At 41.6% G+C, this 16,114-nt stretch overlaps 1 protein-coding gene across 3 annotated transcripts; it reads right to left on the reverse strand.

Moving 5' to 3' along the window:
- Positions 1-736: 736 nt before the first annotated feature.
- On the reverse strand, positions 737-15,403 carry LOC106569464 (kidney mitochondrial carrier protein 1). Of its 3 annotated transcripts, none has more exons than XM_014140835.2 (9): positions 15,107-15,403; positions 14,853-15,000; positions 12,097-12,191; positions 9,655-9,740; positions 6,393-6,488; positions 6,190-6,314; positions 5,955-6,081; positions 3,722-3,802; positions 737-2,496 (listed from the first exon to the last, which is right to left on the reverse strand). In XM_014140835.2, the coding sequence occupies exons 1-9, from the start codon at positions 15,168-15,170 to the stop codon at positions 2,455-2,457; spliced, it is 864 nt and encodes a 287-aa protein (XP_013996310.1). In that variant the 5' UTR covers positions 15,171-15,403; the 3' UTR covers positions 737-2,454. The 3 variants fall into 3 exon arrangements, with proteins under 3 accessions (XP_013996310.1, XP_045550252.1, XP_045550251.1); XM_045694296.1 differs by having other exon boundaries at positions 14,853-15,023; positions 15,107-15,399; XM_045694295.1 differs by having other exon boundaries at positions 6,190-6,488.
- Positions 15,404-16,114: the final 711 nt, after the last annotated feature.

Raw genomic sequence — 16,114 nt, forward strand, 5'->3', positions numbered from 1 at the left:
TTAGATCAGAGCTTTTGAATTATTCATGAATCATTGAGTGTGTGTGTGTGTGTGTGATGGTATTTTAAAACAAGGCGGTGCTAGATTTAGGGTCCTGAGTATAAAAGTGTGTCTGCAATAAAGAGCTTATGCATAGACATGGTACACAGCGGCACCCTGTGGACGAATGTGTAACTGTCTAGTGGGATGTAGGAAATTACAGGTATGACAAATCCATAGCTGATACGAAAGAATGGAACAGCAAGCAATACTGCCTTGATAGTCCAAGGACTCGATTCTATACTGATCATGGACGTACAGCGCTATTAAAATGTAAAGGCATCGTTCCCCTGTTCACCAAGAGTGCATTCAGTGAATGCTTCATATGTCGGTTTAAATCATAAATTACCTTCACATTTCAATCTGCTGTAGCATTGAACTACTGCAAAACAGATCGAGCCATAAACTGAATTTTCACCATATGATTTTGCATGTTCCTAGACTAGGTGTCAATACAGGATTGGTCAATAGACTGGGACGGAGTCTACGTGCTCATTACATTTTGTCCTGGTCAGATCACAAGTTCACGGTCGTTTTCATTAGCGCACACTGAAGCCAACAATTTTGGAATGGAAAAACAAGCGTTTCTTAACATCAGGTAGTCCATCCCCATTTTGTCACGTTTGCTTTCGTTTCATCCTAGTGAGTAGACTGGGCATTACTCCCAGTTGAAGTAAAACATGAGACCAGTCAGAAGTTTATGTATGCCTTGCTTTAAATCAGGATAACAGAAGTATTTACAGGGCTATGACAGTGACACATTGGAATTAAGGCTTTGGGGACTATAAACAAACCATATACAAGGACCATATTGTCACATGAACACACTCCGAGGTTCAACCTTAACTCTTTAAAAATAAAAAATAAACTAGCAAGCTCACCTCCAAACGATCTAACTGATAACAGACTGATAATGGTGAAGAACAAAGTAGAAGAAGTGAAGGGTAACAGAGGATTAACAGTTAGTTGACATGTACATTTGTTCTGTCTTGGGATCATAAAATGGCACGTTAACAACACCAGCACACAGAATGGCATTGGTAGTCAGGTGCAATGGCTAAATATACAACAGCCACTCTCTTGACACATCAGCCTGACATTCACTTCCCTGTTACTGCATAGGACAGGTCAGACTACAGGCAGGACTCTCTGGAGGTTTAAGTTATATCCTGTAAATTAAAGGTTAAATAGGTTGGACACCCCGACCTGAACAGGGATAGAATATGGAGTCTCTGCTGCTGTGACATATAGTAAGAACTGGGGCTCCGCCTGTTTCAGAGATAGGGGTCCTGAAATGACGTAAGGGGCGGCGTGGCAATCAGGCTGTCCAGAGGGTATTTATAACACGAACCCAGAATAGTCCGTACACACCGTCCCCATTAACTGTGTGTGGGTCATTCATACACTGTGCCAGGTCACCCTGAAATGAAGAAAGTTTGTTCTAAGAGTGCCCACATGACTGAGTGAGTCCATACACTGAGCCAATTCACCCTGGCATTAATAACCTATGTGCCCGTGTGTGTGTGTGTGTGTGTGATTAAGTGTGTGTGGGAGAGAGTTAGTGGTCACCTGACTTCTGATCTTTAATCTGGTTATATAACTAGCCCCATTAAAAGTCCTACCAACCTAGTTCTGTAATTAGAGAATACTCTGACATACAAAATCCAAACCCACAGCCAACCATCGTAACAAATATAAGCTTTCCAGTGGCTGAACAGACATCAAGGGTTTCAGAAAGTAGCCAGTCCTTGAGTAAATGGCATCATGCTACCCACTAGTGATTGCTAAACTTTCTGTAGAAAGTTATCTGCCAGTCTTTTCCACAGCTACTTTTGGCAGTTCCTCTGGCAAACAGAGAACACACACCAAGGCATCTGAAATCCATACAATCTGAGGTAAGTAGTGACTGCTTTTAACATTATTTGAGATCCTGTACATCAGGGGTACTCAAGTACTATTTTAGAAGGTCCGGTCATACACATTTCCTAGGTTACAAAGGTCCAGGTGAATAGGAATTTATCGACGCAGTAACAAACCCCCACCCCACAACCCACATTTTTCCATGTATTGTGTGTTTATATGATACTAGCGGTTGAGGCTCGACTGAGTTCCAAAACATAATAATAAATACATAATTTAGGGCCATAGTTTCAAAATTATGGTCTTCGCGTCACCTTGCTTTCTGATGGCGCAATTGACCTCAACTTTCACTTCCTCTTTCCCAGCCAACCAGAGCTCCATCACGAAAGCAGCCAATCAGAAAGGAGAAATGCGTCTGAGGGGGCGTGGTCGACACCACCCAGACAAGAAGTGGGAGGCTAGACAGGATACGTCCACCCCTCTTTTGGTCCATTCTTTCCCCTCTCTGGCTGAGTTCTTTCCTCTTCTCCACAGTGCTACATTTCCTTCTCTCCATCAGACCTCCATCTTCTTCAGTTGCTCGTAGGTAACAAAGAACTAAGGAGGAGTTAAGGACAAGGCACAGAAAGCTAGAAAAACATCCTTCTCCGTGCAGGAGCTTTGCTAGGAACATAACGCATCCCAAACATACCACTTCCACTCCACCCTGTAGACTTCCATTCCCGTTCCTAGCTCCCCTCGGGGATCCCCTGGTTACCCGTTCCTAGCTCCCCTCGGGGATCCCCCTGGTTACCTCAATGTAATAATCCCATTACATGGCTGAGGTTAAGTTATAGCTGCTATCTCTGCCCAATCTATAGGCCCACTCTCCTAAAGAGCGGGTTATACTTGTTCTAACGCCATGTCTGTAGATAATTAATTAGAATGTAACAAGTGTCGCTGGTCAAAACATTTAATTTATACTCCGATGGAATGTCTGTAGACTGTCGGTTTCCTTGTTACATAGACATGAAAAAGGTTCACGTCTGTGCGACTGTCGCAACATCCGTTGTGGTTACTGGGCTGCTACAGCAAAAGACCAAATCCACCTGTGACAAGACGGTGCATGAGTTATAAAATTCTCAGATGACAATTTACTTTCATTCCGTGACTCACAAGCGTAAGCCATTTTAAATAGTAAATGTTGTGGTGGATAATGAATTTTAAAAAATAAAGAATAAAAGTAGGCTATTTGGAGCACCAGGCTGCTGATGTCATGCAGAGGTTGTCATTTTGGGTTTATACTTGTTCATGATGTCACTGCGACATCTGTCTACAGACCAACTGTTAACCAGCCTTATCATGCCACAGGGAACAGATTTATCTCCCCCTATTGTTCTCCCTCAAATATTCTTTCCCTCTCTCTTAACGCACCAAAAAAGACCTGGCCACTCCCCAAACTTAAACCCTTCCTGTTTAATTCTCTCCCCCCACCCCCTTCTTTCTCCCCCTCCATCTTCCTCACTCCTAACCACCATTCTGGCTCCCAGATCCCTCTTACTCTAGGTGAAACTGGGTTGCTATTACAGCAGCTGTAATGTGTGTGCAACTGCATTACATAATTGCATTAGCACCATTGGAATGTCCAAACTAAGGTTGGGATCAATTCCATCAAAATTCCAGTCAATTTAGGAATTGCATTCCTATAAAGAAATTGCATGACCAACTCTACAGATGGATATTAAACTGGAATTGACCGACTCTGGTGCAAACCGTCAGTGGTAGATAAACATACACAAATGAAAACATGAACACACACTTCTGTGAGTAGGTGAAAGGATACGATGATGTTCCATGGGCCGAGACGGAGCCAGTTGGGGAGAAAGCCTTTGTAGAGTGCCATGAAGCCCTCAGACCGTGACGTCTAAAGAGACACAAAACATCACACACACACACACAGAGCCCTGTACCCATCATTGCCCCGCATCTATGGGCTGTATTCATAATGCCGATTCTGTTGCAAAACGCTTCTTAAACAGAACGGGGAGGGACCTACCTGAATTTGTCCAATACATTCTGTTTTGCAGGTGTTTGGACTAATGATTACACCCCTGGTTCATGTGGTGTGTGCTCGTCAGGGTTTCCGTTAGGAAAATTGACTTTCAGCATTTTTATTTACCGGACATTTGAGAAATAGCAACATTAGCGGAGTAACGAACAGCAAAATCACTAGCCTGTCAATCTACTATCCCCCATAGTAGAAAAGTTCACCTATTATATTGGTCAGCATGTTGTTCTGTGCGAGAAATAAATAGCCTATTCCAAAACAGACTCGGGGACAGTTTTGGGACAATAGATCCCAAACTTTACAACCAGTAGGCCTAGGTTACACCAAAAAATAAATCAATTCAAAAGCAATGACACTGATGCAACAGATCAGAAATATTAGCTTAACATTTTGATAAACTATTATTTCTTCACATTATAAGCACAGCAATGCGCACAAGGCAGTAGGCTACGCGCGAATGCTGGTTCCATAATGCAATTAGCAGAGAAACCCAGGTGCCAAAAGCGCACCGCAAATGCGCGTGGTCTCATGTGAAAGATTAAAATATCTTTAGAAATAGGGGAGATCTAAAGATGCAACTAGCATCGGTTGCTAATATGACTAGGAATCAAGTTTGGCTACTGGACAATAAAATAAAGTTGATTTGAAAACCAATAGAACATGAGAGAAATAGGCTGGTTTCAATGGCATATGGAAGTCTTTATAAAATAATGTTGGCTAGGCAAGACAGGCCTCATAATAAATAAGATACAAACTAACGAAAACAGACATGAACCCAGAGCTCTATGCAACAAAATATGTTGCCGTTCATCCAGGAATTTTGGGAGCACGGTGCAAATAGGTTAAAAATAATCTCACAGATAATAACTGTTGTAGTAAGGCTTCGCTGTACCATTGTTTCTGAGTGCTGATTCGATAGCGTAAAGGCGGCACCATTACTACAGCGAAAATGGCTTGCTTCTAGCCCAACCAGGTCAAATGATCTGATTCATATTACCGGAGCAACATTTTTATCTTCCTATAGCAGATCACATTTTACATTCATAACCCATGTTTTGGGCCTTTATAAAACTATTCACGGGCCGTTAACATGACTTTAAAAAGTGGAAACAAATGGTTACATCATTTACTACCTAGCTAACAACCTAGTAACTTTACCTGTATATCCAAACATTTGGGGACACAGAAAGAAAGGAAAAGGGATAGCTTCTTCAGGAGATCAATCATAGCATTGAATGAACGCACATCGTCGTCACAAACCTGACGTTTTTAAAGAGACAGAGTACAATTTTCTATGTAATGCATCTCATTAGGGAAATAGGTTTTCATATTGTGTAAAAACACTAATATTCCACAATTGACTCTCATTTCAATGACATGGAGTCCTATCAACATCTTTGCTTTTACAATAAAATTAATGTCTTTATAGTGTTACATATTAGTTTCTAGTGCACAACATGTGCCTCAAAAGTAGACAGTCAGAATTCATATGCCCAATACAATCTAAAAATATTTTCTGGTACTCCTAACTAAGTTGGGTGCAATGAAAAATGTACATTTAGAGCCCTATACACACCAATTTAATTCCACTAAAATAGGCAGATTAACCTAAAGACCGCTTTAAAAAAATGTTTATCTGGGCAAGTCAGTTAAGAACAAATTCTTATTTACAATGACGGCCTACCCCTCCCCTAACCTGGACGACACTGGGCCAATTGTGTGCCGCCCTATTGGGACTCCCGTTCACCGCCGGTTGTGAGACAGCCCAGGATCGAATCAGGATCTGTAGTGATGCCTCTAGCACTGAGATGCAGTGCCTTAGACCGCTGCGATAAGAATGACCATTTAAATGTATTTCCATCGACTGATATTTCCAGTCCAAAAGCATTATTTTTTAATGGGATTCCACCTCCCCCTCCTGGACAATTAGTCGGCGCTAATTTATTTGATCTTTGGGCCAAAAAGCCAGCCATTACCGGCTAACAGAAACCCTGGTGTGCCTACCTACCTGAAGTAAGCAGTCCAGTGTTCCCTGGTAGGTGACAGCGCCGCATGTCTGGTTCATCATGCGTGTGCGGACCACGTCTATGGGGTTAGAGGCCAGAGCCCCCGCCAGACCACACGCAAAACTGGACCTGGGGGACCAGAGAGAAAGGGTCAGAAGTTCCCTAGTCTTACGCAGCCATATGTTGCTCTCTTGTGGAGCGTTAACGGAGTCGTGGGTGAGCATTGATGTCACTCACAAGAAGTGTGTGTAAATGTTGTCACCCATGTGACAATCCAGGATCAGGTGTTTCTTAGCGAGGTCATAGGCAGGAAGCTCCACCCCCACTACGATGGCTGCTCTCTGCGCTGTCAGAGACACACCCTGAGAGAGCGAGAGAGAGTGAGGGGGGTTAAAAGTGTGTGCGTGTGTGTGTGTGTGTGTGTGTGTGCATACACCTACCTTCCACAGCCCCCTGGTTCCTTCCTGTTGGTAGATGTTGATGAAGTTTCCCACCATGCTTCCTTGGATCACACTGCCCTGAGCCTGCATACGGATCTGGGAAAACCAGGAAGGAAAAACTGTTAAGATAAAAGTAAACTCAAATCAACAGAAAACCAGTATGCAGATGACAGGAGAGACTAGTGAAAGTGTTATCAGCACTGGATGACAATGTAACATGGCCTTAGGCGATCTGCCACAAAGAGTTAAGCTTAGGGGGAAACACTGCTGAGGTGTGTGTAGCCACAATGTTCAGGTGCCAAGGGATCACCAGCTGTCCCCATCTGCATTCTGACCCACTGTGTTCTGCATTCTGGCCTACTTAAAGCCTTGCCAATGCTCTTAAGACCAAACAAACGATAACAATAACATACAGGCTGGCTGTATGTGTTGAACGCAGATCAGTCTCATCCAACTTAAAGGGAAATATAAACCTGCCTGCATAGCTGGTTGAGTGGTGTGTGTGTCCAGAGGGTTATTTAAGTGTGTGAATAGAGCTAAGCACATGACCGACGCCCCCCCCCCCCCCCACACAGCGCAAAAGGGAACACACTACCTTTGAAAACACACTGTTCTAACTTTCAGCCAACCCAATTAAATCCTAAAAACACACATACGCTCACATAGATCATATTCACTTGGCATAGTAATGATATGGCTATTTCTGGTGGGCAGGAGTCTAAAAATATCACAGTTAGTGGCATCTCAGTGACCCCCCTCCCATACACACTTCAACCCCCACCCCCCAGACACACCCCTGTACCCATAGAATTCACGTAGGAACCTTATTTAGAAAGTACTTTCACCCACTCACACACCCTCCCATCCATTAAAAGGATCTGACCCTTTTTCATTTTCCGCTGAAAATGACATACCCAAACCTAACTGCCTGTAGCTCAGGACCTGAAGGATATGCATATTCTTGATATCGTATGAAAGAAAACACTGAAGTTTGTGGAAACGTTAAATTAATGTAGGAGAATATAACACAGATCTGTTAAAAGATTTTAAACTCATGTTTTTTTTCTTTAAATGCATGAGAAAGTATTTGTACAAGTACTTGGGAGTATTGCTAGACGGTACACTGTCCTTCTCTCAGCACATATCAAAGCTGCAGGCTAAAGTTAAAGCTAGACTTGGTGTCCTCTATTGTAATCGCTCCTCTTTTACCCCAGCTGCCAAACTAACATTTACATAATTTAGCAGACGCTCTTATCCAGAGCGACTTACAAATTGGCGCATTCACCTTATGATATCCAGTGGAACAACCACTTTACAATAGTACATCTATATCTTTTTTGGGGGGGGGGGGGTTAGAAGGATTACTTAATCCTATCCCAGGTATTCCTTAAAGAGGTGGGGTTTCAGGTGTCAGATGACCATCCTACCCATGCTAGATTACGAAGACAATTTATAGATTGGCAGGTAAGGGTGCTCTCAAGGGGCAAAATGTTCTTTACCATTCGGCCATCAGATTTGCTACCAATGCTCCTTAAATGGACACATCACTGCACTCTATACTCCTCTGTAAACTGGTCATCTCTGTATACCTGTTGCAAGACCCACTGGTTGATGCTTATTTATAAAACCCTCTTAGGCCTCACTCCCCCTTATCTGAGATCTCTACTGCAGCCCTCATCCTCCACATACAACACCCATTCTGCCAGTCACATTCTGTTAAAGGTAAAGGTCCCCAAAGCACACACATCCCTGGGTCGCTCATCTTTTCAGTTTGATGCAGCTAGCAACGAACAAGCTGCAACAAACACTCAAACTGGACAGTTTTATCTCAATCTCTTCATTCAAAGACTCAATAATGGACACTCTTATTGACAGTTGTGGCTGCTTGGTGTGATGTACTGTTGTCTCTACCTTCTTGCGGTTGTCTGTGCCCAATAATGTTTGTACCATGTTTTGTGCTGCTACCATGTTGTGTTGTCTTAGGTCGCTATGTAGTGTTGTCTCTTGTCGTGATGTGTGTTTAGTCCTATAATTTATATTTAAAATATATTTTTAATCCCAGCCCCCATCACCACAGGAGGCCTTTTGGTAGGCCGTCATTGTAAATAAGAATTTGTTCTTAACTGACTTAACTAGTTAAATAAAAAATAAAAAATGTATTATTCCAGCCCAGGCACAATTTAGATTTTGGCCACTAGATGGCAGCAGCGTATGTGCAAAATGTTAAACTGATCCAATGAACCATTGCATAACTGTTCAAAATGTTGTATCAAGACTGCCCAAACGTGCCTAATTGGTTTATTAACACATTTTCAAGTTCATAACTGTGACCCTCCTCAAACAATAGAATGGTATTATTTCACGGTAATACCTACTGTAAATTGGACCGTGCCATTAGATTAAAATCAATTTTTACGACATTTTTCTCGTAGAAAAGCGATAATATTCCGACAGGGAATCTCCTTTTTCGGCAAACAGAGGAAAAAATCCCAAAGGCGGGGGCGGTCGGGTCACGAGCATAAGCCCAGTGTCCCTTGATCGGCCACTTGAGAAAGGCGATAATGTGTTTCAGCCTGGGGCTGGGATGACGACATTCTGTTTTTTCCCGGGCTCTGAGCGCCTATGGACGACGTGGGAAGTGTCACGTTAGAGCAGAGATCCTTAGTAAATGATAGAGATGGAAAAGAAGTTCAAGAAATTGTCAGACAGGCCACTTCCTGTAAAGGAATCTCTCAGGTTTTGACCTGCCATTTGAGTTCTGTTATACTCACAGACACCATTCAAACAGTTTTAGAAAATTTAGGGTGTTTTCTATCCATATGTAATAAGTATATGCATATTCTAGTTACTGGGTAGGAGTGGTAACCAGATTAAATCGGGTATGTTTTTTATCCAGCCGTGTCAATACTGCCCCCTAGCCCTAACAGGTTAACAAGAATTTAAGCTTTCTGCCCATATCAGATATGTCTATGTCCCGGGATTTTTTTTGTTACTTACAACCTCATGCTAATCACATTAGCCTATGTTAGCTCAACCATCCCACGGGAGGGGGAACACCGATCCTGTATTAATGTATAAAACCCAGCTCAGCCTGAATGCTAGGGATTAGGCAGGCCCAGAGAGGATCACTGCTTATGCTCTGAGGCAAAGAAACAGAGCCAAAACGCTGTATTTTGTTCAGATCAACCCTGCCGGTCTCTGTTGGCTTCTAATACCCAAGAAACTATTGACAACGTTTACAAATGTGTGTGTGTCTCATTACCTTCAGCACATCCGTGGGGTTGGCGATGGACGAGGAGATGACTCCAGATAGAACACCACATAGCACGTTGGTGAACAACGTCTCATCTGAGAATGAGAGGAGAAATTAAATTCAGGCTAGTCTTTGTACATTGAATTATAGTTCCTTTAAGTCTCACCCGCACACACTACCTCTATGACATGTGTGTGTCCATGTTACAATAGCGTGTAATGGAGGTATTATTCTCAGCAGAAACTGGGTCACAAATGAACTTGACCTACAACCTTCACTCAGCATGGGGTAGGTGCGCATGTAGCACGTTCTGGGCCTAGCACATAAGGAGCTTTGCTGTCCTGTGGAATATATGCCCCAGAAGGCATCTCATAGCTCCTACCTAGTCTTTTCTCTTACCAAGTCTTAGGGCTGGGTGATATATCAAATGAATTTGATTTATTAAAATGTATGTTTTTGCGCGTTATTCCAAATGCCTGAATAGCAGAATCAAGTAACTTTTCTGAACGTTTATGTCGGCTTGTTCTCATGTTGTATGTTTAGTCTCGTCTCCTTCGCGCCTTCCCATTTACACCAGAGATCTGTATATAATGACGAGATGCACGTCTCCGCCCTAACAATGGGAGTCGTCGTCCCAAAGACATGAGGCAGTTGACAAAACGTAGGTCCAAAATAAGCCCATAGAAAGACATCGGCCTCTTCCTCTGTTTACACACACTAAGCCCCTCATGTCTCTCACGCCAACAAAGTTGAGAGATCACTTGTCAGAGGAAGATGTTGTTTCAACTCGCTATTTAGTCCAACAGAATGAATGAATGAATGAATGAATGAAATATATAGACACCAAAACACATTAATAAAATAATGTCTCAGGGGAGAAGGTAACTTTTCTAAAGATATCCTTTTTAAAATGTCTCAACTACTCAAATTGCGCGCAGAGCAGAACCTACTGAAACGCGAGTATCAATGAACATTGCTTTTGGAAAATGTATTTCCAGTTTGTCACTCGCGACATTGCAGTACCACTAGCAGCATTTTAGCCAAAGAGTTAAACTAGCTGTCTAGTCTGTTTTATAAATGTGCAGTAAGCATAAAACACAATTATATATGGAATTGGCAACTCGTCATTCTGAGGAATAAGATAAGCCACGATTTCAACATCTGAACAAAGTGGACAGGCTAACATGCTTTTCAAACAGAACGGTGTGTTCATAACAATTCAACTGTTCAACCTTGTTAGTTAGCAAATATATCGAAGTTGGCTAAACTTGAAATACAGTATAAAGATTAGCTGGCTAATCACTAGCACGTGGCCTTGAGAGAGTGATGAGATGTGTTCATTTTCTATAGCCTAATAGAAGAAGTTAGTTATAACTAGTGGATATCCATTATGCCTGGGTTCTAGTTACATTTAACAAAAAAGGGCATTTTCATAGACTTGAAAGCCAGATCAGTGATTAGTGCCCCCCCCCCCAAAAAAAATGGAGGTTAAACTGTTTTCATTAAAAAAATGTGGGTCTTATGGTTGTATAAGGCTTATATTTAGCCTAAGTATAACTTCACACGCCCGGAATTAATGAGATTATTGCCGTTTGAAATGCAGTTTGACCTTTAAATTGTACAACTCACATACATATACATATATATATATATATTTTATAGCTATAGTGTGTGTGCACATCGCAATGAACAGAGACTGGGAGATATATATACATACACAGAGTACCAGCCAAAGGTTTGGACACACCTACTCATTAATTTTTACTATTTTCTACGTTGTAGAATAAAAGTGAAGACATCAAAACAATGAAATAACACATATGGAATCATGTAGTTACCAGAAAAGCTAAATCAAATAGAATTTTATATTCTTCAAATATAACTGTTCAGCACATGTGAGAACTCCTTAAAGACTGTTGGAAAAGCATTCCATGTAAAGCTGGTTGAGAGAAGGCCAAGAGTGTGCAAAGCTGTCATCAAGGCAAAGGGTGGCTTCATCGAAGAATCTAAAATATATTTTGGTTTGTTGAACACTTCTTTGGTTACGGCATGATTCCATAGTTTTGATGTCTTCACTAATATTCTACAATGTAGAAAAAAGTAAAAATAAAGAAAACCTTGAATGAGCAGGTGTGTCCAAACTTTTGACCAGTTCTGTATGTTAAGTCTCCCTATATTTCTGTTGTTAGTGAGCTTGCACAGGAATCTCACTTTGATGGACCTGGCCTGAGCGTAATGGCGACGATGTACTGTGGTAGTAAACATTGTTAAACTGGAACCTAGTCGTTGTGTCATTTTGAGTTAACACTGTGTGTGTGAGATATAGATATATGCAAGTCAGTGTTCATTGCAATGCACACACACTCTACAGACAGATTTAGAACACATGTAACAAGGTGAACAAATAGCTATGAGATCTAAAACCCTGATGTGTGTACGTTGTTCTCTTACCTTCTGGCCTGTCCACCAGTAGTCTTTTGAAGCTCTGGTATGTGCCAATCTTTATGGTCCCATAGGATGCCTGGCGCAACATTGCAGGGGCGAGACTGCAACACAGAAACACACGAGTATGATGTAAATAAAACAGGCTTAACAGTTACAATCAAAGGAGGACTTCCACGAATTGCTGCGGTTTTCAAACTAGGAGTCCTAATATGAAAATGGGGTCATGGGAGAATTTCAAAAATCCTGAAGAAAAAAAACCCAGTACCAGTCAGAAGTTTGGACACACCCACTCATTCCAGAGTTTCTCTTTATTTTGAATAATAGTGAAAACATCAAAACTATGAAATAATACATGGAATCATGGAGTAACCAAAAAAAGTTCAACAAATCAAAATATATTTTATATTTGAGATTCTTCAAAGTAGCCACCCTTTGCCTTGATGACAGCTTCGCACACATGGAATTCTCTCAACCAGCTTCACCTGGAATGCTTTTCCAACAGTTTTGAAGGGGTTCCCACATATGCTGAGCAGTTATATTTGAAGAATATAAAATTCTATTTGATTTAACTTTTCTGGTAACTACATGATTCCATACATGCTTTTCCTTCACTCTGCAGTCTGACTCATCCCAAACCATCTCAATTGGGTTTAGGTCCAGTGATTGTGGAGGCCAGGTCATCTTGGTGTAACGGCACAGGTGATGTTCAGTTTGCTGCGTGACTATAATGACTTCCAATTCCATTGGATCAAATGGTGGGGGCTTTTTGCACAGATGGGGCGCCATCTATGGCGGGATGGCCTCTACACTCTAGTTATGAATGCGTCTCCCTCTGCCATATGGACACATTGTATGATACACCGAGAGCAACTGGCGGCAAAGGAGCTGAGTACAGAACTCTGAGCTATACTGCAGCAGGTAACTAAGATTGTAAACTACATCAAACTACATTCCCTGCACACACGCCTGTTCACAAAACTAAGTGGAGATATGGACTCAGAGAAGGACAATGTTCTATTTCACTCTGAGGCGATGTATTTGATATATTCTCTCACATTCAGAGAGGAACTGTTCACAATGAATGCAAAAAAATAAATGTTAAAAAGTTGACTTTCTGTGTAATGAAAATAAATTTGTCTCCTTGCATATGTAACATACATTTTCGGGAAACTGAACATAAGCACGCTGGGGAAATACAAAAACATTCTACAGATGAGTGCCCGAATCAGTGGATTCAGAGGAAAGAATTCTTATTGGAGAGTCTTTCAAAAGCGAACCATGCCCCCTTCCCTCAGCTGTGCATGTTTCAAACAGAAAACAGCATCAGTAAGTATCACACACGTGATGACTGCTCACCTCCAATGCTTAGAAGAGCACTTTGGGACCTACTTCCCAATCCGTTTCATTTTGATCCTGGATCTGTTGATTGAGCTGTCATGTGACCAAATGCTTTCACAGGTCACTAAGGAGGACTTTTGGTTCTGACTCTACCTAAGATCTTTATAACTAAACCAAGATAAACCACAGCCCGTCATTTCAAATGGGAACAAATTAGTCATAGTGAACAGAACAAGCAAGGAGGTGGGCAGTGCCAGCACAATCCTATTGGCACAACCATTTGCATATTTCCTGTAGGGAACTCCTACTCTGAAGTGCACGTGTGCAATAACTCAATATACATTTGTACTCCTAAACACAATTAAAAAAATCTTTGGCAGAAAGTAAAGTCTACAAAAATTTGGCCACTATGTTCGTAAAATATTCTAGTTTGGGAACAGAAAATTGTATTGAGATCAAATGTTTCACTGATGAGAAACGTAGCAGAATGTTGGCCAAAATCTATGTCGTTCATATTTGGAAGTGAGTGGAAACACCAAGCAGCTGCTTCACATTTATACAACCAGTGAAATATCTGCCTCATTGTTCCATCTGTGGAAATATGTAGCCATCTCCCTCTGAACATTAATGCTGCATTTAAGACAACTGGGAACTTGTAAAAAATTAGCTCCAACTGGGAAAAATCTTGAGACCGGTCATCCAACTTGGAATTCCAACTCGGGAACCTTTCTAGAGCTCTGACTTTCCAACCTGAAAGGTCAGTCGTCCTGATTTCACCTCATTTTTTCCCCAGCATCATCAGCGCTCTTGTCTTCATTAAAATATCGATTCAGGTTGGATGTGGCAGCTGAGATATGCACTGTCGACCAATTCCCCTGACTTTGAGAAACTCCGACTCAACATGCATCAAGCACACCCATCTCATTAGTGATGGTGAGATAAAACATCAGACTCATTTGCAATTGACTGTCATAGCCCCACATTAAAACTATGTGATGGTGAGTTGAGAAAACAAAATCAGAAATACTGTTAGAATGTTTTTCAACTGACTGCCATAGCACCAAATAAAAAAGTAAACATTGGCTGTTAATTACAATTTTTTCACATGGTTGGGGTCATGAGAATTTCCAGATATCAAAATGGGGTCGTGGGCCCAAAAAGTCTGGGAACCTCTAATTTATTGGAAACTTCGCTGGCATGTGTAGCAACACACTGATGATCAAATAGCTCGGTATTTATTGAGTAGTCGTTTGATGGAGACTGATTAAGACAAATACTTTACGAAGAACACATTTCAATGGTGAATTTCAATTGAACATATATTTTATTATTGAACTAGGCTTAATCTGTGCTAATTGTGTGTAAACGCAGAAAAGGACTTCAATAAAAATGGAATCATCATCATAAGACTGGTCAATACTCACCCTGAATAAAGTGCACTTATTCCCTCCTCTCTGCATATTCTGCCGATGGCGTGCAACATTCCCCGGTATCGAATCTCTCTGTACTTGCTGTCGCCCACTTGGCCTTGAACTTGCAGCCGCGTCTTGGTCAAATCTATAGGAAATGTACCTACACAACGTATAGAAAGACATCAATAGAGAAATGACAAATTAATGTTAGTCCACCTCACACCTATGTGTAGTACATTTTTCTAAATTAATAAATTAAAACTCACCACATTCTGCAGTGACGGAGGCCAGACCGCCGAAAACGAAAGGTTTCCAGTTCAGGTTGGACATTTGGATACACGCTGTTAGACAGGAAGTATACCGGTGTGTGGTGGTTGCAATATCTGTGGTAAACACACTATTAGCGACAGCCGGAGAGAGTAACGAATAAACCGGTAAAAAAGGTTGCTGTCGCACACTTCTTCAGTTTCCCCTCTCTCTTTTCAGTCGTGTAGCACACTTATTCAGTTTCCCCTCTCTCTTTTCAGTCGTGTGGCACATTGCGTCGCCACGCCCACCTGCTCTTTCTATATCCCCTCCCACAGCTGTTGCCATAGCAGCAGTGGATCAGGGTTGCGCGCGCCGCCACGATCACAGTTTGCTCACTGATCCAGATACAGTTTAAGTTTTTGTTGTTGCTGCTTTAAGGCTAATATCCTGCAATTGTACACATTTTTCCATGAGGCAGAGAGAAAACGTGTAAGAGCTGTTTGAAATGACCGCCTGAAATGTCAGCCTGTTTGGTATGATGGAGTTTTGGCCTGCCTGGTGACATCACCAGGTGGTAAATGAGTTAATAGACCAATAAGAAAGTTCAACTAGGTCCTACACTTACTAAATTAACAGTTGATAAGGCTGCGATAAACACTCATCTTAAATTTAAGTAGCTAAAAGCAACACAAGAAAAATATAAAAATAAAAGGCATATAGTGTTTGCTTTATCCTTTCTCTTTTAGGACAGAGTGACTGGCTCCCCCTACTGCTAGCAACAGGATTTAAGGTGCTGCTTAAAGAAGTTGTGCAGGCACAGCCCTCACTCCATTAGAGCAGAGTTTCACCAAACTCAGTCCAAGGACCCCTCCCCTTGATTCAAATAATCAAAGCATGATGATGAGTTGGTTATACCTACACGTTTGCTACGGTCACAAGACGCAGGCCTCCTAACTGTCCCTAGAATTTCTAAGCAAATAGATTGAGGCAGTGCTTTCTCCTATAGAGCTCAATTTTTATGGAAT

The sequence above is a fragment of the Salmo salar genome, chromosome ssa14, assembly GCF_905237065.1.
Source record: "Salmo salar chromosome ssa14, Ssal_v3.1, whole genome shotgun sequence".
Lineage (NCBI taxonomy): Eukaryota > Metazoa > Chordata > Actinopteri > Salmoniformes > Salmonidae > Salmo > Salmo salar.

What these genes read in the sequence shown, in the direction of transcription:
- LOC106569464 (XM_045694295.1), bottom strand. Translation starts at nt 15,170, where the DNA reads ATGTCCAACCTGAACTGGAAACCTTTCGTTTTCGGCGGTCTGGCCTCC. An exon ending in AACATTTACACACACTTCTT is followed by an intron (nt 6,082 to 6,189) that starts GTGAGTGACATC and finishes CTGGTCCCCCAG; the next exon opens with GTCCAGTTTTGCGTGTGGTC. An exon ending in TCGGCCCATGGAACATCATC is followed by an intron (nt 2,497 to 3,721) that starts GTATCCTTTCAC and finishes ACTCCTCCTTAG; the next exon opens with TTCTTTGTTACCTACGAGCA.